Source organism: Zootoca vivipara, chromosome 6, assembly GCF_963506605.1.
Source record: "Zootoca vivipara chromosome 6, rZooViv1.1, whole genome shotgun sequence".
Taxonomy (NCBI): Eukaryota; Metazoa; Chordata; class Lepidosauria; order Squamata; family Lacertidae; genus Zootoca; species Zootoca vivipara.
The window spans coordinates 55,928,735-55,952,950 of NC_083281.1; the positions used below are offsets into that span (position 1 = coordinate 55,928,735).

General features: G+C 45.4%; 2 protein-coding genes across 2 annotated transcripts; one reads left to right on the forward strand and one right to left on the reverse strand.

Moving 5' to 3' along the window:
* Nucleotides 1-592: 592 nt before the first annotated feature.
* Nucleotides 593-10,447, reverse strand: TMEM208 (transmembrane protein 208). Its single transcript, XM_035118049.2, has 6 exons — nt 10,324-10,447; nt 9,340-9,435; nt 6,485-6,544; nt 5,057-5,193; nt 3,827-3,911; nt 593-3,042 (listed from the first exon to the last, which is right to left on the reverse strand). Exons 1-6 carry the CDS (start codon nt 10,327-10,329, stop codon nt 2,905-2,907), a joined length of 522 nt encoding a protein of 173 aa, XP_034973940.1. The 5' UTR covers nt 10,330-10,447; the 3' UTR covers nt 593-2,904.
* A 133-nt stretch (nt 10,448-10,580) lies between these two features.
* Nucleotides 10,581-24,008, forward strand: LOC118087757 (Leucine-rich repeat-containing protein 29). Its single transcript, XM_035120712.2, has 7 exons — nt 10,581-10,660; nt 14,540-14,641; nt 15,650-16,633; nt 16,971-17,183; nt 20,176-20,388; nt 21,740-21,957; nt 22,117-24,008. Exons 1-7 carry the CDS (start codon nt 10,634-10,636, stop codon nt 22,289-22,291), a joined length of 1,932 nt encoding a protein of 643 aa, XP_034976603.2. The 5' UTR covers nt 10,581-10,633; the 3' UTR covers nt 22,292-24,008.
* Nucleotides 24,009-24,216: the final 208 nt, after the last annotated feature.

Here is a 24,216-nt window from a genome sequence, read left to right on the forward strand (position 1 = left end):
GGAAAGAAAGTGATTTTTTTTTTTTACTTTAGTGTGCTATACAAACAAGTATGGTAGAAGCATACCAGTTTGTTTTCAGATAGCTAGGGAAAATCATCCTTCCCCTACAAGTAGGGGGAAAGTTTTTTAAAAATCAATTTATGTTTATCAGATAAAATAATGATGCAATTGTTCTCAAACTATATAGAAAAAAATGGAGAGGGAACTCGCTTAAGAAAAATGAGGAACAGAACAGGAAGGAACTGTGATGAAGCAGAATAGGGTAGTTTCAGGTGATGGACGCTGCATAAAATGAGATTGGGGGGCGCTTCTAGCCCCTTGGAATGCGAGTTGCTGACCTGTGCTCTAGCACTTCTTTTCTTACAAACTGAATACTTATTTGGTAAGAGTAGATATCTGAATGTTATCCACATGTACACAACATTCTCTTGTCTCAAAATACTCATTTCTGTTCCTTTTGTACAAAATCAGAAAATGAGTACAAACATGTTGAATTTAAACTTCTTTTTTAAAGAGCAATTTCCCTAGGCAATAAAAGTGGCTTTTAAAGTTCAATATTATTTCAACAATTTATTCTGAAGGTTGTACTTACATTAAATGACTAAAAGGCTTCCATTGTGGCTCCAGTAAGGTTATACACACAGACGCCTCGTTTTTGCCTGAAAACCAGGACACTCTGTCAAATGCAAAAGCTTGCATACCTTCACCAGCAAAGGCCCCAAATTAAGAAAAAAAACCCAACAACTTCCCTCTTGGATTACTGCATTTCTTTCACTTAGGCCGTACTGGACTTCATTCTCTCTCTTGAGGCAGCAGCACTGATGGAAACTGACTGGCTGGGAAACATGAAGAAATCTCTAAATAGAGCTACTGGACTAAATCCAAAACACTAGAAGAAACCTAATGTGTAAAATATTTAAAAACAAGTGGGTTGCCACTCCCTTTCTGGCCTATGACGATGTGGAAGCTGTGCAAGGCCACACCCTATCCAGCCTTCAAAATAAAAAACCCATTTAGAAGTTGAAATCCACACAGAGAAATATGGAGTATTTTCTCCTTGAAGAAGGGGAGGGTACTGAAGGGAAGACACTGAACGGGGTTAGCAGGCTTTACGACAGACAATGGAAGTTGTATTTTAAGGAACAGACGTCATCCTTCCTTCCTTCTTTCTCTTCAATGTTCCCCATTCCTTCTCTAACCAGATGCTACTTCCAATTTGGGTCATGGGATGGATGACACCCCTACCCCCCCAATTCCTAGCTTCTTTTTAAAAGAGTGTTTCTAGCATATGTAAAATATGAGATGTTCAGGCAGTATTCTTCTCATGTTTTGTGAGAAATCAGCTCACTCTCCCCTTTTCATTGTTTTACTTCGGCTCCACCACAATCCCAGAAAAATTCCTGCAGACCCCCATAATGTGAGAGTGCACCCTCCCCAAATCTCTACTTCCTGTTCCTTCTGATCTTATTTTCAGGGTAATGGAGCACCTCAATGCTATTATCCCTCCCGTTCTCAGCATCTTATTTATTTAACTAACTAACTAACTAACTAACTATCCTTCGTGATACAAATCTGTCCAAGGCAGCTTACAAGGAATATTAAAAAGTCACCAGGATATTTCTCACAGGGCAGTTGATCATAGATCTTATCTGGGCGAGGATGGAAAAAGTTCAGTAAGACCAGGCCATGAGGTGGTCTTTGCTGCCTCTCCTGAAATCTTTCCTGCAGGACAGCTGATGGTAGATCACCTTGGGGAATTGTCCACTCCAGCAGCTTGGCTGAGCGCAGGCAGGAAGCGTCTGATATCTCCAATGCCCTCAAGCAACTTGGCCTCACACTCCAGTCAGCTGTGGCTGGAGTTGCGAGCTGGGGGTAGTGGGTCAACATGCCCTAACATGGTCACTTCCAGTTGTTGTCTTCCAGATGCAGGGCTATGTGCTAATATTTCTGCTGTAGGGAGGTGGGGTGCTACTTCTGTGAGGCTTTCACCCATCCTGCCCACGTCCTCTTGCAAAACAGCTCCCCTCACCACTCTGCCCTGAATTGGGGGCTAGATGCCCATGTAACCTCATCAATTTAGCTTTGTTGTTATAGAGAACAGGGAGGTGTACAATGGTGTATGAAATACTTACACACCACCTTTCAGCCAAAATTCCCTACCAGCTAGTTTAAAAATAAATACCCTAGGATTTAAATGAGAACTTCTTTTGAACACCTCAAATATCCTATTATTCCCTTTGCCTTAAATGGGATGCGATCTTTTGTGAACTCTGGCTTTAATTATTGTTTTGACTGTTGAAGTTTATTGCTTGTTTTGTATTTTGGTTTTATTTACTGTGCCCGCTTAGAAGTGGGTCAACAAATGTGAAAGGTACAAGTTGTGATGATATAAAATCAACTTCAGCCACAAGCACTCTCATACAGACTCTTACAGCCTTTTGTGTTTGTTTTTTTAATGAACCATTTCTTAAAACCCTGCAGTGCCTCCACCCTTCGATTCATATTACAGCATCACTTATAAAGATATTTACACACCTCCAACATCCAAGAGGTCCCCTCCCCACTTGCCACAAAGCAGATGAAGGCCAAGTATCTGCCTGGCAACACTTCCCCTGAAACAATTGAGCCTCATAGCGCAGGTGAAAAACCTGTGAGACTCCAAATCCCATCAACCCCAGGCAGCATGGCCGATGGTCAGGAATATGGGAAGATGGCTTTTGGCAGCAACTGGGGGGGGCACTGATTCCACAGCCCTGCCTTATAGTGAACTGCTGTCACAGAAGGGGAGGGTCAGCAGAGAGAAGAAACCCCTGACGTTTCTGATTGGTTAAAAAGAAATCACATCCCTGATAAGCAGCCACATGGAGACAACAGGTGGCATGATATCTATTTCCATGAGCACAGTTAAAAGCGCTTCATCTGGCGGCGTTCCTGACGGCGCTGCTTCTTTTCGTTGGGCTCCTGGTTGGCGGCTGAAGAATCTGCAGTGAGCCAAGGCCCTAGGATGTTAACCCAGAGGAGATAGAGTGCTCGACCCGGAGCCTGCAAAAAAAAGAGAAAGGCAAAGATCTTTTCTTAAAGATCCTTCAGGTATGGAGCAACCCAAGTTACAAAAATATATATACCTATAACTATTTTCATACCAATGTGGTATTCCATAAGCTGCTATAAATAATAGGTGGTCTGAAGCCATGTTCCTTTGTCATTGCACGCAAAATGAAGTCTGACCAAACAAAGTAAATGTTATTTATCGTCGTGTTTTTTCTTCTCACTCTTATTTCATAACCCAATTTTTCCATAAGCGTGAACTTCCAGGCCTGAACTTCTTTAACAAGATTGAGAAGCCTGACATTAATTCTCATTTCTCAAAGGTACCCCTTAATCTCTATAGGACAGCATTAGGGCAGTTGATTCAACATTTCTCCTTGCGCCTGGAATCTGGAGAAAAACTATGATTTTTATTCAAACATCATAAGATGTTGGATCAGGCCAAAGGCCCATCTAGTCCAGCATGCTGCTCTCACAGGTCAACCAGACACCTGTACCAAAAATTCCCAGCAAACTGGTATTCTGAGCTTTATTGCCTCCAACAGCAGACATGGTATTTACAGACTACCTCTTTGCAGAAATGATCTTTTACAGTCCTCTCCCAATTATTCATCTCCAAGAAGAAGAAGAAGAATAAAACCTTGTTTTGAACACAGATAAGAGTATAAGGTTGTATGAATTCTCCTCCAGGCAGGTAGCGGCTGGGAACTGCAGACACAGTGGAAAGGGGAAGTTAGAGGTTCATTATGTACCAAACAATGGTGTTAGAAAGACTCACCAAGAGCCAGAAGTACCACACATAGAGGGAAAAACAGCTGAGGACTTGGATTATGGCTGTAAGCAAGATCACATCCTTCAGATGCCTGAGGATAAACAAGAAGAAGCTGGTGTTTACTGGATCAGAGCATAAAAGCCTTGCCTAGCCCTGTGGTCCCAAAACCTTTCACTAGCAGGAAGAGCTACAGAAAACCATCTCTGTCCTAGAGTCTGGAGACTGGAGAAGGGCTGCAGGCAGGCATGGCATGGGAGTGGTGGCGGTCTCTCTCTCTCTCTCTGTGTGTGTGTGTGTGTGTTCCAGAAGTAGCCTAGTTAAAAACCACAAGAAATATGACTCCTAGTTGATGCTGGCACATAAGGTTCACTCGCCTAATCTATAGGGATAACAATTCAACAATCTTATTGCTCACTAGGGAGCAAAATGCTTCTCCTGTTGGCTTCACCTCCCTAAACACAGCAAGATCCCTTAAGCGGCCACTCTGCTTTGCTGTCCTTCTTAGTCACCTCTAGCGATGCCACTGATGCTGGAAGTACCAAGGCAACAAAGGCAACTGGTATAATATTTTCTGAGAACAGCCAAGCAAAATGTGAACTTTGAATCTGAATAAATCTATTATCCCACAGCTCATAAATCCCAGTTCTAAACTCTTAACTGAGCTCCTTGGAGGAAATCCAAATCTTCATTGTTACAATCAATGACCATCATATACTTTTTTTTATCTATATTAAGCATCATCTAGTCCAGGCATCCCCAAACTTCGGCCCTCCAAATGTTTTGGACTACAATTCCCATCATCCCTGACCACTGGTCCTGTTAGCTAGGGATCATGGGAGTTGTAGGCCCAAACATCTGGAGGGCCATAGTTTGGGGATGCCTGATCTAGTCCATTCAGATTTCTAAAGTTATTTGTAATTTGTTTGCACCAACTGGGATGACAAACGGCAGAAAGGACAAGGAGTGAGAATGGCAAAGTGTTTTAGGGGACAGTGGGAAGGAAGGACTTAGGAACTTCATTCTTCTTAACCACTGGGTGTACACAAGAAGGAAGGGTCCCGTCCCCCCGCAGTTTCTCAGTGAAGGAGCTGGAGAACAAAGCTCTGAGAAGCAGCCAATGGCTCCCCAAAGACACCAGTACCTTTATATGATTCCTGCTCAGGGGTGAAGGAGATCTGTGTATGCACTCAGGCAGCAGATCCTGCTCACCTGGACTTGTGTAGTGTAGACACTCACTCTGCCATCCCCTGCTCCATATTCAGGTCAATTCCACCATCTGCAAGGCTGCCGTCATCCGCAAAAGAAGGCTTTGCCATGGAGCTCATTGAGCGGTAACTGGCCCCGTAGATCATCAAACTGAACACAAATGCAATCTACAAGGAGAAGACAAAAATCAGCAAGGTAAAGTCACCCAGATGGTATTGGGTTCCAACTCTCATCACCCCTGACACTGCTGGCTATGCTTGGTGTGACCGCTGGGAACTGGGAGTCCAAAAGCATCTGTAGTGTGACAGGTTAGTCATTCCTGGACTAAAGCATTTGGAGCCTTTTAAGTCATAGAACCACAGAATTGTAGAGACAAAAATGGACATTGTAGCACTCTTTCAACTACAGCATCTGTCCAGCTTTGGCTCAACTTAGGAATGAAGGACATGGTGGGGTGAGGAGAAGAGGAGGACATGATAAAAGCTTTATAAAATTATACACAGCATAGAGAAATTGAAAAAAAACTGAATGGCAGAAGATTCTGGACAAGCTGCCTCCTCACACACTGCACACTTCAACTTGCATCAGTGTCAGAAGATGTGGTGATTGCCACTGGCTTAAGTGGCTTTTTACAGTCAAGAAGGTGGTTTGTGCACATGCTGTAGGGGGAAGTGAGGGGCAGATGGGGCTCATCACCCTGGGAAGGTAGTCCATCTAAGTGAAGGAAAACTGATCCTAAACTTCTGCTGCCTTGTGGGGTATCTTTGGGAGAAGAAAAGGCTAAGGAGTAAACACTACACAAATCCAGAATGAAGTCCCTAAGGTGGTTGGATGGTGCCTTGTATGCCTCCTCCTGGCAACTCTTGCAGCCAAGCGGGCACCAAATGCATTGCTCTGCTTTCCTTTGGACCACATCAGCAAGGCTGAGAGGGAGGGTCTTGTCATCTGGGCAACCCAAGACCTCAATACACAGTGACGAGGCTTGTACCTCAGAGAGGTCACATAGGTGCTGCTAACACAATACAGTGGTACCTCGACTTACGAATGACTCGACTTACGAATGTTTCGAGTTACAAACAGCGTTCCGAACGCCATTTTGGATGCGGTTTAGATAGGATTTTTTCAACTTACGAATTTTTAAAAATTTTGTCCCCATTGGCTTCGACTTACGAATTTTTCGACTTACGAAGGTCCGTTCGGAACGGATTAAATTCGTAAGTCGAGGTACCACTGTACTGAGCTAGATGGGCTCAATATTCTAACTCAGTATATGGCTTTATATTGTAACAATGCAGTATTTTTACTAAGTTGGTATAAATTCCATTATTTTCAGGGATAAATGAAGGGGCTGGGAGACAACATAGTTTTGGATTGCACTTCCCTCAGTAGATGACAATTTATACCATCAGAGTATACCACCTTCCCCAACACAGTTCCCTCCAGACATTTTGGACTCACCCAACTCCACGCAGTGGCTGTTGCATAGAAGACCACAAAGTTAATAATTCCATAAATGGCCTGAAATTAAGGGAAGCAAAAGTCAGAAATCACATAAAAGGGAAGACACGAAGAATAGTTTTGAATCTTCTTGCATCAAAAACATGAATGTAGTATAAATAAGTTCTGGAGGTGAGTGCCATTGCAGCCCAAACAACACTGTGGACACACAAGAGGGAGGAGGCAGCAGACTTTTTTCAGAAGCAGACAAAAAAAATTAGAAAAAAAGCTGGGGTGGAAGGGTAACCCACAAAACGGCCCAATGAGTGCTGTGTGAGCTAGGGAATACTTTCTGACTGTTTGGGACAAGGAGGGGAAAACTGGGGTGGGGGACTGGGAAAGGAGGGGGAATGGCACAGGGTGATTCTTGAACTGGGAACACTCCACATTACAACGTTTTATTGCAGGTTCCACTAGTCTGATCTAAATCTGAATGAAGCCACACTGGTGAAACCCAAACCCACCGTTCCATCTTCAGGCACAGCAGTTTATGAAGTGACAACTTCATACTAAGTTCCTTCCCTCCCAGACAGATATGGACACAGGCTGTCTTGTAGCTATTGATAGCTAAGGGTGTTTTTTTTTCCAGAAAGAATGACGAGCAACGGCCTATGGAGTAGCTACTTTAGAACAGAATAGTTAAGATAGGATCTGAAAGGGCTCAGGACAGTGTATATCCATTCCACCTTCCTCTCCCTGGTTATTCCAATTAAAAATAAAAAAAGGGGGGGTGGGCAACCTCCACTCTGATCAGCCCAGTGATTGACTGTGTGTTAAAAACAAATGGTTTGGACATACTGTGCATTCTAACAATAATAATGTAAACAGCAGCTGCAGGATTCGGACTGTGGCATAAAAAAGCTTTTGGTTTCTGGTTTGCTATTATTATTTACCCTTGTGCCATAGTCCCACCACAAGCCACCCTTCCAATGCCCTGGCAGAAGATCTCCTATTGACACAAACAACATGTGTATTTTCCTGAACTGAATAGAGTGAAAGATTATGAGACATGGGGTATGCAGTATGTGTATATGAAGTTAACAGTGCCTAGCTTATTATTTTTTTAGTTGCTATTTTGTTAATGTTGTTAATATTGTTTTATAGATTCTAAATACCATATTGATTTGTTAATCATATAATATGACTTTTGCTGCAATCATGATGTTTATCTTACTTTTTAGTTCTGTTTGGTTAATAGTGTTTTACAGGTGCTAATTATTTTATTGATGATTTATTTATTAATACGATTTATGCTGTATTTGTGATGTTCTATTACAGGGGTCAGCAAACATTTTCAGCAGGGGGCTGGACCACTGTCCCTCAGACTTTGTGGGGGGCCGGACTATATTTTTGGGGGGAAATAGAACCAATTCCTATGCCCCACAAATAACCCAGAAATACATTTTAAAGAAAAGCACACATTCTACTCATGTAAAAACACGCTGATTCCCAGACCGTCCATGGGCCGGATTTAGAAGGTGATTGGGCTAGATCCAGCCCCCGGGCCTTAGTTTGCCTACCCATGTTCTATTATGTTATTGTTATTTCCCTCGGCATTTGTCAGGGGTAGATATCAGAACACTCCCAGAGACAAGAGATACTGTAGGTGTTCTCTGAATGTCCCGGATACTGTAGAGCATATTCTCTTTCATTGTCCACTCCACAGCATGCTGCGTGAACGTGTGTTGTCCCCCCTTCTGGGTGCTCTGACACCGCAGCATGGTGGAAATGTTGGATTCTGCCTGTCTGACATTGACCATAAGGTGACTGCGGGAGTAGCTGAGTTCTTGGCAGCAGTGTCTCAAGGAGTAGTTTAATAGGAAGAAATCTCAGATTACACATACAATTAGTGTATGCAGTTTGCTGTTGCCTCTTTGTATGCATTTTAAATACTTTTGTATGTGACTCTTTTTCTTGCGGTTCTGTTTGTAAAATGCCTAATAAAGCTTTGATAGTCAAATATTGTTATTTATTGTTTGTAAGGTGCTTTGAGATTCATTTGAATGAAAAACAGCATAGAAATGCAACAAATCAAATCATCAACAGCTTCCCTCCCATAGCAAACAGCAGCTTCAGGGCACAGGGTAAGGTGGGGGGCAGAGAGGCAGCGACAGGAGGCTGGTTTGTTTGGACTGGAGCCCAAGACAGAATAGTTAAACCCCATTGCCCCACAGTTCTGATCATGCACATCCCCTGCCCTCTGACTGCTTTTGCAGTAATAAAAAGGTGCATGCTGAACATGTTGCTTGGCTCAGTGCAGGGATTTGAATTCTAAATTTCCTAGGTTCTGGCCCTGATTATCACTAAATCACATTGCCTCCAACTATCACCTAGTCTCAAGCACCCCAGGCTGGCAGGATCTGCACATGCAAGCTTCACTAACGAATGGCTCACACTCAAAGCAGAAGGGGGTTGGGGGGGGGCAGGCTGCCAATCCTTTCCATGAAGAAACTGAGCTGCCAATCAAAAGAAAAGGAGACTGGCTTTTCCAGCAGCTATGCAGGCCCTTGAATTCCATGTTACGTAGGGCAGGGATAGGCAATAGTCCAAATCCAGTGCTCACCCATATAATTTCTATTCCCCTATTTCTCCCACCCTGACATTTTAGATTTAGAGGTGGTATCTCACAGCTTGCAGCATGTGAGGAAGCAATTCTTACTCCTTTGGGCCTTGCACAAAGTAAAAAGGGAGCGAAAGACGCCCAGAATAGCAGGTAAGGTATTCAGAACTAAATGAGTCTTTTTAGAACTGCAAATACTTTCTGCCCAAAATATCCACTGTATAGAATCTATACACACAGAGCATCACACACTTACATTAGCTCCCAAAATGATCCGCAGATAGAACTTGAGGGTATCCTTGTTTTCTTCAAATATCTGCTTTTTACCTTTTGTTCCCACCTTTCCTTTTGGCTGAAAAATAGAAAAATAGGGATTGAGTCAAATGATATATGTGCTGAATAAGCCAATATCAAGGAAGTTCATTTTAAAAAGAAGAAGAATTACTTATTTTCTGATCTTTCAAAAGGGCCTGGGTGAGTTATTTTCTCTCTTGCACAGCAAGGTTGTGAAATAGTTCAATCTGTCCAATTCTTCTGAGATTTTAATCCAGGTGACTCCTACCCTAACCCAACACTCTGGACTTCTGAATCGCAGAGCAGAGTAGAATCAGCACAAAAGCGAAAACTGAAGTGGCAGTTTTCCGAAATGGACACAGGGCAAACATACGAAGAATATGCAATTATTAGAATTCCAGAACTGTAATATTAAAGTGGGAGAGAGTATTAACCTTAAGTAGTCTAGGTTCCAACAATTCCAAACAGTTCCTCAGCAGCTATACCTTGCTGCCCGGTTACAACCTTAAGCCCAACCTTAAGTCCTCTTTCTACTTATGCCTCTATTCCCCCTTCCCCCTCCCCAGTCTTCGCTTGTTTCTATGTGTCTTTTAAAATTGCATACAAAGCCAGTTCTTTGTAAAGTGCCACATAGATGGCACTACGTTAAAAAATAATAATAAAATAAAATTGCACAGGAAGGAAAGGGGGAATGTGCAGAGATGAAAGCTGATCCTGAAACGGGGGTGTAAAAATATCGAGGGCTGCATCCGAATACGTCGCACATTATATACACCAGCTGACAGAAATGGAGTCAACTCCATTGATTCCAACGGGTCTCCTCTAAGTATGATTTAGCCAGAGAGAACCCACAACCTTCTTCCGACCCCGATCCGTGCCAGGCTTGGCCACCCGCACACAATAATCCCCACCCCACACGCTCGAAAGCTCGGGCCCCTTCACTCACCGCCATGGTGGCTCTACGGCGAGTCCCAACGCCAGGAAGGCAGAAAACCCACCAAGTCAGCACAGCAAGACTTCCGGCACAGCGATCACTACGTCATCGCTCGGGCCAGACGCGGACAACAAACGTCAGTCCTTGGAGGACTACAACTCCCGAAAAGCATCGCGCCGTCGTCATGGAGAGACGGGGAAGCTGAGAGGGGGAAAGGGGCGGGGCTGGGAGAAGGAATGGGGGCGTGGCCTGGCCGTTGACCTGCCGGCTTTAAAGTACTTTTGTTTTCTGCTTCTCCCGCAAGGTCGGGCTCCCGGGAGCAATGGAGGCGTGCGAGCTGCCTGTGGAGGTAAGGAGCAGGGGAAGAAAAGAGGCTGCTACTAACGATCGCCCCAGCTTTGCAAGGGGCTTGGAGGGGGGCGCAGGTCCTAACTCAACACGCGTTGGTGCGCGCAGACATGTCTACAAACACGTGTCGGCGCGTAATTGTTTTGCTTCTGCCTGGTACTCGGCTTCACACACGCCCTCTCATTCGTCATATGGAATACTTGCCTCTGAATTAATAGTTTCCTCTTTGCCCTGCGGGTTTATTTATTATTAATCTAGGATGTTGCCTTACACCGAGTCAGAGCACTGCTCTCCATGTAGCTCAGTATTGTCAGAGTGGCAGTAGTTCCCTAAGAGCAGAGGCGGATCTTTCCCAGCCCTCTCTGATGATGCCTGGACTTGAGTCCAGCATCTTCTGCTGCATGTTGTTCTTGTTGCTCTTCAGGTACCTAGCCCTCAGCTTATCTGTTGTTCAAAAACTTTAAAAGATACCACATGATTGATTGATTTTTAATTAACGTAGAAAAGCTGCTCCAGGGAAGTGGTTTCAGGATGGTCACAAGTACCAGCCACTCAGTGGTGTGCAGGGTGCTGCAAAACAAAAGAATTTGTTTCCCCCCTGAATTTTCCACTTGAACAGTATTCAAACAATGTGGTTCTGTGTGCGTGAAAAGCAGCCTGAATTAGGAAACAAAATTTCCCCAATGTAAGATTTGAACCATCCTGAGTCATACATCAATGCCACTTGGAGACTGTTCCCTCTGGGATACTCTAGTATTGTGCCTGGGTCACAAATTGCAGTACTGTACTCTCAACTATGAAGCTCCCTTTCATGTCTATTAAAAATTCTCAAGAATACTGGGGAGTTGTGTGGAAACAGTGCTTTGGGCTGAACTACGACAGCATGAATAGTTCCACCCCACACAGGAGATCTATGGCCTAGTGTGTTGCCCTAAGGTTATTTTGGGGTGCAAATCCCACTTCCTTTGTAGTGGCAAGAAAATAATTTACTTGGCATGGAGACATCATATATTAATAACACAATGTGTGCAAGCAAAGCTTTGGACTGAGTTTGATGCGCCAGTATTTCCTACAAATAGATTATGGTTGTGGAAGTGTATGATAGGGAATACACCCCACTCCCCAGTCCTTTCTTCATAGGTGTGGCTGCAAGAAAGACTGACTGTTTTAACAAACACACCTTCTCAAATTCAATGTACGGTACTTTTGGTAGACTGGGTTGCCACCGATAGTAAAAAGCAGAAGCCCTTATCACCTATGCAAATTAGACGTGCTCCAGCAATTGGTATTCACAGTGAAAAACTAGTACTATACCTAAAGTTATTAAATGCCTATTAAATCAGTGTGGTTGGAAAGGGGAGGCCAGAGTCAGTTTTGTAGGGAACCTTGGTTTTAAGGCAGGGGTCAGCAACCTTTTTCAGCCGTGGGCCGGTCCACCGTCCCTCAGAAATTAAGGGTATTTCAGGATGCAACTAAACCTATTGATTTCACCTACATTTTGTGTAACTGACAAGTCAATTAGGGGAAAGCAAGTCTAGATGAAATATGGTTTTATTTGGTATCCATAACTTTCATTTTGTATTATCTTTGCATCAGGCCAGTTTTTGTTTTAACATCTAATATATTGTGTAGTCTCTTGAGAATGTACATTATTTTATGTTGTTATGGCTATGAACCTAGGGGTTCTTTAGTACAGTTTTTCTTTTTACTCTTTTTGTCATTTTATTTTACTTTATTTTACATTTTTTACTGGACTATTATTGTAACTTCATAATAAAGTTTTTGTTTTTATTTTTAAAAAATGCTGTCTAGAGGGCAATTACAATTGTTTAAAAAACATAGTCTTTGTAGACAAAAGCATACCAACAACACAGTTTCAAGGTGAAACAGGTTTCTCAGACACAGATTATAGCTTGGGTGGTTTTTCAGTTTGTTGTTGTTTCCACCTAGGAATCCTTTTGGGTCCAAACAAGCTTTGTTTAAGCAAATCTTGTGGTTGGAGGGAGAAGAGGGGCATGAACGAGAGACAAAAAGACAGACTGATAAAAACACAGAATAGTTTGGGTGCCTTAACATCTCTGTTCATCAGAGAAACCACCATGTCTCAGAAATTGATTTTTCAATTTCCACCTCATTAAAGAGATTTTACTCCCTGGTCTGAAAATTATTACTCTTTTCTTTTAAAAAAAGAAGAAGAAGAAGAAGAAGGCAACCCCAGCAACATCCAGAGAAGGGCAAAATATATGTTGGCTTCTCACTGGTACATAAAAGAGAATTTATAGACTCAAAAAGCCCAATGCATCCAGTCAAAATGCCTTCTTCATTGTCAGTCAAAATGCCTTCTTCTCCTGTTTCAATTTTGTACAGTCAACTCCCAAGTCAATCATTGACTGCTTTAATAGTCTCATAATATGCGACCTTTGACAAGGGTCATTAATGCCTGGGTTTTTATAGACAAGTTGAACTGAAAAAACAGACATTGCCACTTGCAGAATACGGTACTTCCTTCACCCAAGCAGGCAAAAGAGTCTGCTCTTTCATGATGAATACCTGCCCTCCCTCCCTCCTTCTTCATTGGCAATCACTTGTAGCCCTTAACGGTGTGTCCGTAAGTGACTGTGGAGGCCAATTCTGGATCCATGTCCTTCCACAGTGGGGAAATAGGTTTACGGTCAGGAGTTGATCACGGCGAGGATTTGCCAAACGTGCCTTTCTCTTAGCTCGTTTCTCCCTTTTGCATCTTCAAAGTCCATGTCGGCTTGGTTAAAGGCTATTCTCGAATTGGAGCACTTTCAGACCAGTGTTTCCCAATTATCAGTGCTTATACTGCGTTTTTAAAGGTTTACCTTGAGAGTGTCTTTAAACCTCTTTTGTTGTCCACCAGCATTCCACTTTCCATTCTTAAGTTGGGAATAGAGTAGTTGCTTTGGAAGACGATAATCAGGCATCCGAACAACATGACCAATCCAACAAAGTTGATGTTGAAGAATCATTGCTTTGACACTGGTGATCTTTGCTTCTTCCACTGACATTAGTTCACCCATCTTCCCAAGTGATACATAAAAAAATTACTTTACCTACTAACTTTACCTCCCTTCCAACCTCTTCTTCAACTTGGTTTACCTCAGACTTCCCATATTCCTTAAGCCAATGAAATGATGTAATGCTTCCTCTTCTGTGGTAAAAACACTGCTCATTTATCTCGCATATTGGAAGAAGGAGCAAGCTTGTTTTCTCCTAGTCTGGAGGGTAGGACTCAAACTGAAGTTACTGTACAAGAAAGGAGATTCTGACTAAACATCAGGAAGAACTTTCTGACAGTATGAGCTGTTTGACAATGGAACAGCCTCCCCCAGGAGGTTGTGGACTCTCCTTCCTTGGATGTTTTAGCTGAGATTCCTACACTGCAGAGGGTTGGACTAGATGACCCTTGGGGTCCCTTCCAACTCTACAATTCTATGATTCTATTCTTCTATCAGCCAAATAGCACAGATATTTTCTTTCCACATATTGTAGAAATGGTTTTGTTCTGCCCAGTAATTTGCCAGATCTTGCTCCATTAATTTCACAATTACACCCCCCAACTTCCTCTCTCTAATCAGATATAATTATGTTGCACAGAAAGGATATGGGCTGGATGGCCAGATATTTTTGATTAAGGTACAGGTACTGGGGAGGCCAAAGGCTGCAAACCCATCTTAACTGTTTCAGTAGCTGAATTAGTAGCCTCTCTTTTCCACATAAACACATGGGAATCTTGATTAAAATTGGCTTTTCTTATTCCTTGCAATTTAAATTGCTTTTCTAAAATTGGTGTGCCCTTCTGCTGAAAAACAAGCTTGCACTCATTTGTCAAGGCTTTCCCCTTTCTTCCTTGCAGATTATCACTTATATCCTGAGCTTCCTGCCCATCGCAGATCGGAAAGAAGCTTCTCTAGTGAATCAAACATGGTATTTCGCAGCCCAGGACACCTTACGCCAGGTAACAGCTTCTTGCTTTGGTGTCTTACTCATACTTCCTCTGTTCTTACAGGGCTGCCCTGCAGGAGAGTCATCGTCCTATTTCAGACATAATGCTAAGCCACAGGTCACCTCCAGACTGTCGGTATTTTGCGGGAGGGATTCAAGCGCAATACCAGAGATTTAGGTTTGCGTCATTAAAGTGGATTCAAGCATTCTGTCACTGTACTGTAACTAATCTACTTTTTTTAAAAAAAACAATGGCAGCAGACTTTTGTAGTTAGGAAGTGATGGAGAATTGGACGGAAAAGTGTGGGGTAAACGAATGATACACGCCGGGTGTGTGTGTGTGTGCTGCTGTTGTGCTCAGGTCCTGCTTTCAGACATCCCAGAGGCATCTGGTTGGCCTCTGTGAGAACAAGACGCTGGACTAGCTGGACCGCAGGCCTAATCCAGCAGGGCTCTTCTTATGTTCTTAGGACATTGGGACAGGCATCCCCAAACTGTGGCCCTCCAGATATGTTGGCCTACAACTCCCATGATCCCTAGCTAACAAGACCAGTGGTCGGGGAAGATGGGAATTGTAGTCCAAAACATCTGGAGGGCCAAAGTTTGGGGGTGCCTGCATTGGGACCTTCTACATGCAAAGCAGGTTCTCTGCCACTAAGCCGTGGTCCTTCCTCAAAGGCAGGCTCATCCATCCACAAGTCCCCTCAAGAGCAATATACACAACACAGGCTACACTGGAGCTGCTACAAGAAAAGAACACTAACCAATACAGATTGAGAGAGAGATTTGTCATGCTTTCTTTCCTCTGACCCTTACTCTAAGGAGCTCAGGGCAGTGAATGTTGTTTTTTTAACCTCACAATAGTCCTGTGAAGTAGGTTAGGCCAAGAAAGAGCAGGTGTGTCTTGCGCCCTGGCCATCCCAGGGTACTTCTTTTGCTAACTGAATTTTTTTTTTTTGAAGCCATGTCTCTTGGTCCATATCTAAAAACTCCTCACCATGTAGTCCCTCTCAAATTCCAGGAAAACATATTTTATAACATCCCGGCTACCTCTGCCTCGCTCCGGACAATCCAGAATCTGTCCCAAAGGCATGTGTGCAACGTCAAGATGACCAACTTGGATGGCTCCACCACTTCCCGGGACATCATCAAGTCCGTTGCCAGCTTCCTGGGGCCTCACCTGCGCAGCTTGTGCCTGCACGGGAGCAGCCTTACGGAGGCCAACTTCAGTGAGCTCCTCCTTGCTTGCCCCCGCCTCACAGCCTTGGACCTGAGCGGCTGCAACAGCCTTTTCATGTCCGGGACGCTGCTTTCCAAAGAGGAGACCTTCCTGCAAGCCCGAGAAACATTGATCAACTTGCAGGAGCTGAACCTCTCCGGTGTGCGATACTTGTCTGACCTCACCTTCAACCGCTTGACCGGCTGCTGTCCATCCCTGACCAAGCTCTCCCTCGCCCGCTGCCACATTACCTTCGAGGTGGACACTTACTACGGCTCTACTAACTACAACTCCTCGGCTTTGCTGTCTTTCCGCAACCTCCTGCACTTTGTCCGGGAGCGAGCCAGCACCATGAAGGCCTTGAACTTGAGTGGCACCAGTATCTCGAGCCAGGCTATGAAGTCCCTGGTGCAGGTAGAGAACCTTTGCCTGCAGGAGATGGTGCTGCAGGCCTGCCGGGATCTAACCAATGAGGCTGTGAGCATCCTGTGTCAGCACCAGCCCCACCTGACCATGCTGGACCTGAGCGGCTGCTCTGAGCTGTCTGACCGGGCTGTCCTTGTCGTCACCTCCCGGCTCCTATCCCTTCAGCACCTGTGTCTGGGAAAGCTGCCGCGTGTCACTGATGCCGGCTTCCAGGGAATTTCACACCTGAAGCAGCTCCAAAGCCTGGATGTTTCTGAATGCAGCCTCATGAAGTGCAGTGAGCTGGTGAGAGCATTTGGGACTATGAAGGGACAGCCCAGACTGGTCTCGCTGAACGTTGCCTTCTGCTCTTTGCTACGAGTAAGTTCTAAGGCGTTTGTTTGTTATTTAGCAGCCTTTTATCAGACGTTGCTCAATTCTCTACGATTCTCGGTGGTTTCACAATCAATTCCTCTTCCGGGGAACGAGGGGTCTCCTAACAACTCCCAGTACCTTTAACAAACTACAGTTCCCAGGATTCTTTGGGGGAAGCCATGACTGTTTAAAGTGGTATGATACAGCTTTAAAAGTATAGGGCAGGTGGAGCCTCTGTGAGGGGTAAACTAGTTCCCAGAATTCCTGGCTGTAAGTGGGGATGTGCTTTAAACGTGTGGTGTGCATGCAGCCTTCCACTAAATATTTTTTCCCCCTTCCTCAGGACAACTTGGTTCTTTCACTGGCTGAAAGCCTAAAGAGCCTTCAGGTTTTGGATCTCTCTTCCTGCGTGTCCATCACTGACAGAAGCATCCAAGCAATCGCTTCACACCTCTTGCACTTGAGAGTCCTGCGTTTGGCTTGGTGCAAGGAGCTGACGGATTGGGGCCTGCTGGGGGTTGAGGAGCCCAGAGAGGAGCGTGAACATGCCAGAGAGGTTTGAGCAGACATTTTTCTGGTTAGGTGACCTGGGAGTGGGGGGGGGGGGAGAGAGAGAGAGAAAAAAAAATATTGTGCAATGACAGTATCTGTGATGCTCCAATTATTATTATTATTATTGTTGATGTTATTTCCCTCCCCCTTTTCCCCAAAGAGGCCCATAATAAGAAGCTGTTTCCTCTTAATCCAGTGCTTAATTTGTTCTTTTAGCTGGGAGAAGGACAGGGAAAGTGGTCAGATCTGCTTCCTGTTGCCTCTCTGGAGGCCAGGGGCCCAACTTGTAACTCTTTTGTCTTCGCTGGACTAATAAAGAGATAGTTGAGGTTGGACAAACTGGCAGGGGCAACCTTCTGTCCTGGAATAGGGGAGCACATTGTCTGTGGTGAACAGAGCTTCAGAGAAGTGACTGGTAGCTTGTCCAGAAGTTGCTGCTTTCCAAGGTGCATCCTTTGCCACAGTACAGATGCTGCAGTCTACATACCCTGCCCGTGCTGAGCTGCACAGCTTTCAGCAACTAGAAGTGACCCTTCAGTTTTATCTTCCCGTCCAAAGGAAAAGGTAGCTGCTTTCTCAGAACCAGTGTGGAAAACTTTGCCCAGTTCAGATGTGGAAAGTACTGGTGGCTGTTTATCAGTTTTCCAAGTTGAGTACTCAGGTATTGGCACTATTTTGGTTTAATCCCAAGAGCATCGATTCTGGCATGCTGGCTAGTTATGCAGCCACTGGGTACTCAGTGTCTGGTTTTGCAGAGGTGACAAGTGACACTCACTCACCCAAGATTAATCAAAAGTCTGTGATCTATTATTCATTTTGAATTTTTTTTTATGGTCCCAAGGCAACTGAAGCAGAGTGTTCTTTCTGGCAGGGAGGGTAAATAGAGATTCCTGCTGCCGCCACTTCTCTGGCCAATGGGTGGGGCCAGACTGATCTTCCAGATGGCCAGGATCCTGTTTCTGAGGAGCAGGGTGCGACGTACCCAAGGACTTTGCCACCAATTAATATGCGACAAACCCAGTCCCGGCGTTGTCACTAAACTTTCGGGGATCTTTCTTAATATGTAACGAAATGTCCTCCCTCTCTATTACTAAAAATGTGACACAGGAATCCAGGGGTGAAACCACCACCCCCCACTTCTCCTGCCGCCTTAAAATAAACCCCTGTTACTTGGGTTCCTTAGTAAAGAGAGTCTTCCAGCTTACGTGGCCTGGTATCTTGATAAACTCTAGGCTGTTTGACGGAATAACCTCCTGCCTACAGTAAAGGGTCTCACTCAGTTTGATTCCCCACTGCAAAAGTTTGCCCTTTCCACTCTGGCAACTTTGTGGCACCCCAGGTTACCCTCCTAAGCCTCCTCAGTGTAACTCTAGGACACAAACTGTCGCCTTTATTCCCGAGGTAAGTTTTGTCCTCTACTGAGCCACCACTTCTGTGAGTTTAGATCCCCAGCTGGAAATAACTAAGCACATCCACTAACATTTAAGAAAGCTTTATTACTAGATGACTTTTAAATGCATAATGGTTTCATGTGTACAGGCTCTTAGATCATATTCTTAGTTTCAATTAACAATGGCTAGATAATATAACTTAATTAAACTCCTCAGAACACTTTAAGATCTCCTACGCCTACCCACACTCTCTCTCGCTCCCACAACCCTCTCCACCGAATTAACTGCCTCCCATTCCTTTTAAACTGCTGGCAGTCCCGCCCCTCAGGAATGGAATGCGTCATTTATCCAGGAGGTTGGGGTTTAACTCTCTGCACCCTGGAGTTCTTTTGCCCACCAGGCCAATCCGTCACACAGGGGATATAACCTCCCAGTGGCCAGGTAGTTCTTCCCTTGTGTTTTGCTGTATCGGGGCAATTCAAGGCAAAGAGAAGGAAGCATTTCACAGAATGCAAAATACACAGTGTTCAGTGGAGCTATTTACAATGATGCCCACAATGATAGATTGGCATTGGGGTGAGTTTATCTGTCAAGGATTCAGTGGAGGCTGGTTCATCAGGGCAAATGGGGCACTGCCCCCACCCAAACTCAATCTGCTCTCCGCCTTCAGTTCTGGTTTGTCAGCCTCCTTTTCCTTAGTCTCATTGTTGCCGTTGTAGAACTCTGCAGGCAAAACTAGAATTACTTAGCATCATAGAGTTGGAAGAGACCACAAGGGCCATCCAGTCCAACCCCCTGCCAAGCAGGAAACACCATCAAAGCATTCCTGACATATGGCCGTCAAGCCTCCGCTTAAAGACCTCCAAAGAAGGAGACTCCACCACACTCCTTGGCAGCAAATTCCACTTTCGAACAGCTCTTACTGTCAGGAAGTTCTTCCTAATGTTTAGGTGGAATCTTCTTTCTTGTAGCTTGAATCCATTGCTCCGTGTCTGCTTCTCTGGAGCAGCAGAAAACAACCTTTCACCCTCTTCTATATGAAGAGGGTGAAAGGCTCTGCCTCCACCTATAGTCTGTTTATTTTTATTTAAGGCATTTATATGCCACTTATTATTCATTAGCATTTCTAAGTGGTGTTGGCCTTTCTGCCTTCCTCCCAACCAGCCACACTACAAGGGCTATTATCTAGGACAGTAGAAATGGATCCCCCAGGTTTGAAAGTAATTTGCCTTTGATTCTTAGTCAAACAGGAAATGACCTTCACATTCATACCAAGCTTGTGAGCCTCGTTTGTGAATTATTGTAAGCAGAACACTGGGATTAGTTGGCTCTTTGGTTCTTGTTGTCTTGTGGCCCCCTGCTGCTTATTGTGAAGTACAGCACACAAGAAACTATAGGCTACATAAGCCTTGGGAGGCTGTTTAAACAGAGGGGTCAGGAGCTACTTTCACACCACAGCCTTAGTCTTTGATGTGTAGCATCTGTTCCATCTTAGTTTACTCAAATCCACAGCATTGGTCCTCACCTGTGTCACCCAGATAGGAAACAGAGGGTCTCAGGATGGTCCCAGCTTCCTTTTAATCCCTCATTCTGTTGCCTTGACAGAAGGATGCTGGCCCAAAGTTCAGCAGGAACTTTGGCAACATGGGATTTTTCCAACCACCTCCACAGGATTTGGAGCAGGACACCCAGATTCTTATTGACCTCAGCAAGCAGGATGCTCAGCAGAAGCACAAAGCCTCCTTGAATGCCCTGACTCGTCTTCAGGAACTTGACCTGACGGCCTGCACGAAACTCACAGATGCAAGCATAGCTAAGGTTTGGACCCTGCAGCTTGCAAATACAATCAGCTATGGGGAGACCATCGCTTAGTGGCAGAGTAGGTGCTTTGCTGGATGGGATACATGATCTGGCCATAGACAAATTCCTATGAACCAGAGTGTTCTTCCAAAAGAAACCATTGGCTTCAGGGTAGCAGGAGTACCACCATAAGAACGTCAAAAGCTGCCTTAGAGTCAGACCATTTGCCCCTCTCGATCAGTGTGGTGTGGGGAACTTGTGGGCATTCCGATGTTCTTGGGCTACAAACTTCCATCAGCTCCAGCCAGCACACCATTTGGAGGGCCACAGGTTCCCATCCCTGTTCCACACTGACTGGCCGGAGCACATTTCAGGCATGAGTCTTTCCCATCTCGAGAGTCTTTCTTATCTTACATAAGATAGTCAATGATTGCATCTGGGACCTTTGGAATGCAAAGCAGCTGCCCTAGTACTACTGAGCCGTGTGCCCTGCCCTTTCAGTGGCACCTGCTCAAATTAAACATCTATGGAGCACCAACAGTACAGGCCATGGGAGGGATATAATGCTTCCAGGTAGACTGACGTTAGACAAGCAAGAGCAGAATGTGTGGGTAGTGAGACGTCAGTGAGTAGAGGGACCGGCCACACAACCATGGAGAGAATGAGAGGCTTTAGAGAAGAGGGTTTAGAAAAGTGGGTCACTGAGGAAGAGGAAGTGGTTTGATGCACAGATGGAGAGAAACTTGTCAAGGCATAAAAAAGTGGGAGGATTAAACGGCTTGGTAACAGGTCACATTCTGCAGAAAACCCAAAAAGGAATGCAAGGAACGTCACAGGATATGTAATCAGTTTGGTTGGAGGGAGAGCTTTAAAGTTCAAGCTCCTACTTCCTTCTCTTATATGAGACCTGACCAAGCTAGACCAAGCTACCCCAAACTCCCTGCCCATTAAAAGCTAGTGTGTCAGGGAGAACGGTTCCAAGCAGTCGTCATCTTTCTGATGTGGTTGTTTTCTACACATGGAGAGGCTTTGACCTGGGGGAGCATTTGTACACATGTGGTCCCATCCGCAACTGCACTTGGAAGGAGTACACTCCAAGAAGCCTGCAACTTGCTATCTTTCTGAGCATCTTGTTCAGCCCCCCACAATGGCTCTGAAAGAAGTTCTCTTCCTCAGTTGCTACACATTGCAGTCCCCATGTTCACTTTCTTGGTGAGGAGCTCCACCCTGAATGGTTTTGGGCCTGGCCAATGGCAGAGCAAAAGCTTTTACAGCCATTGGCAAGGGTGCTCTTTTGGGCACCCTTCATCACAGTGCCCAGGCAGGGCCACCCAACTTCCTGTCCTTGTTCCGTTATTCCCCTCCTCAGGTCATCAGCTTTCCCGAGCTGCAGCGCCTGTCCCTCAACCTTGTGACCAACATCACAGACACCAGCCTCACAGCCATTGCTCAAAACTGCCGGAGCTTGGAGCACCTTACGCTAAGTCACTGCACAAACCTTACCGACAAAGGTTTCATGGAAGCCGCTGGCTCCCTGCACCGACTTCAGCATCTCATCCTTTCTGGTTGCAACCAGCTGACTCCCCGGTGAGTAGTGCTGCAGAGTGCAAAGATCACTGGCAGGTGGGGAGAAAGGTGCAAGCCAGGGGCAGGCCTTTGAAAGCTGCTTCGAGGCTTGGCTGGCTGACTGGGAGGGACTGAAAGAGAGGCAGAGACCATCAACAGCTGGTGAACTCTTCCTTGCAGGACGTTGAAGGCCATTGGGCAGGAGTGCCAGCAACTGAAGAGCTTGGACGTCTCCATGTGCAGCAAGATCAGCATGACGGACGTTGAGCATTTCCAGTCGCAACTCCCGCTGCAGAGTCAGACTAGCATCCAGTCACGGTTTGTGGGTGGAGCAGACCTTTCCATCACTCTTTGATGCAAGCTTTGTAGGTTGAGTTTCCAGAGATGAATGGTGGTCAAGCTGTCTCTCCCTCCCCACGCTGCCTCAATGGCAATAGGGGACTTGTCTTGGGAAACAGCTCCTGTCTTGGTAGTCCCACTGCCCCAATGCAGCTGCGCCACAACCACTGAGTGTCCATAAAATGGACCGATTCTTCCTATAGAGGGTGCAGGCTCACCCAAGCCTGCCTCAATGGAGGAACTGGCTGTTGTGCAAGCCTCCCATCACCCCCATCCCGCAAGCAGAATGGGGAAGTACACCTTGGGATTGCCTGGAGCATGGCAGATCCCATGCTAGCTGGAACAGTAACCAGAAGGCATAAGGCAAGACGGTAATGGCTGTTGATGTAATCTTTGGCACAGCCAGTGCCAAGCACTTACTTTTCACCCTGCTTTCAGCAGCTGCAATATCCCTGTCAGTGAAAGGGATTTAAAAAATAATCAGCTGGAAAACTGCACCTAGGGAGGCTTCTTCTTTCCAGGTCCCCCTGGTGCACAGCTGCTAGTTTTAGAGACAGTGGGAGGTCACTCACATGAAAGCAGTCCATGGCATATTCAGGCAGCAATGAAGAGATGAGTCTGTAACCAAAACCTTTGCTCTAGCGCATTCCTGCAAACAATATAAAGGTGAAAAAGCCAGTGCCCAGCCAGCCTTCCACTCAACTTTTTGAAAACTGCACTATGCTTATGCACCAGGATTTTTCCATAAACATCACCAAAGCCACTGCACTAAGAAAGGACTTTAGTATGTGTTTGACACACTTTGGATTTTAAATGGAGACAGCAGCTTGTAAAACTTTGACTTGCCCTCCTTGACTGAAACGGAGAAGGAAGAAGCTGCCAAGATAGTGCCACCCCCTGGACTGATTGCAAGTAGGAAGGCAGGCAAGCAAGCAGGGGCTCACAGAGATCAAACTGAGTTTGGTGGGTCATTTGCTCTGATGGCTCACTCTCCACTGCCAGCACACAGTTTAGGATCTGGGTTCCAATCAGGACTCTAAAACCTATTGGGTGCTTCTTTTAATAGGCTGCCCCTCCACCTAAGCGTTGTGTGACAATGTTCTTTGATACAGTCTCGCCCACACCTCGCCCTCAAGGCATTTCCTACACCTCCACAGCGATTAAAGCTATTCTCTGTTCTACACATGTGCAAGTGTTGAATAACGTATTTTTGAAAGATTTAAATCTAGGCCATCTGACCTCTTGAAAACCACTTCAGTTTACTTTCAGGGCCGAGCCCTCCCGTTTTTAGTTTCAGAGACTGTGAGCCCCAAACCAGAGAAAGCTACAAGTCACGCTCATGGCTCATCCCAGTTAGAGCCCTACTGGGCTCTGGCTGCTACCCAGGGATGCCACCATACTGATACCAGGCCTGAAGAGAACCCACAACCAGGCACCATAAGGCAGCTGCATAATGTTCACTTACTTCCACGTACGCCATCGGGCTTCTCATGCAGGGGCTCCTCTGCAGAGTACTTCTAAAAGCAGCTGCTGGTGTGGCCTGAAGAGTGCAGCTCTCTTGTTTTAAAAAGGGAGAAAGGGAATTTATGGTCCTCTAGAGCAGTGTTTCCCAACCTTGTGCCTCCAGATGTTTTGGGACTACAACTCCCATCATCCCTAGCTAGCAAGACCAGTAGTCAGGAATGATGGGAATTGTAGTCCGAAAACAGCTGGAGGCACAAGGTTGGGAAAAAACTGCTCTAGAGGTTGCTGGACTACAGGTCTCATAATCCCTGACCATGGGCCATAATAGCTGGGGCTGATGGGAGCTGGAGTCCAACAACAACAAAAGGGCCACAGGTTGGGCCATCCGTTCACTGGGCATTTTTTAAATCCCAGTCACGACCTCCAAAGCAAGCAGAGAAACCGATTCCTCTGGTTTGTGGACAGTCATCCCAAAGC

Bases quoted from the DNA above. Each gene is read 5' to 3' on its own strand.
- LOC118087757 (XM_035120712.2), top strand. From the start codon at position 10,634: ATGGAGGCGTGCGAGCTGCCTGTGGAG. The intron at 16,634-16,970 runs GTAAGTTCTAAG...CCCCTTCCTCAG, and splicing joins CCTTCTGCTCTTTGCTACGA to GACAACTTGGTTCTTTCACT. The intron at 21,958-22,116 runs GTGAGTAGTGCT...TCTTCCTTGCAG, and splicing joins TGCAACCAGCTGACTCCCCG to GACGTTGAAGGCCATTGGGC.
- TMEM208 (XM_035118049.2), bottom strand. The intron at 6,545-9,339 runs GTAAGTGTGTGA...CCTTAATTTCAG, and splicing joins GGATCATTTTGGGAGCTAAT to GCCATTTATGGAATTATTAA. The intron at 3,043-3,826 runs GTGAGTCTTTCT...TTTTTTTTGCAG, and splicing joins TGTGGTACTTCTGGCTCTTG to GCTCCGGGTCGAGCACTCTA.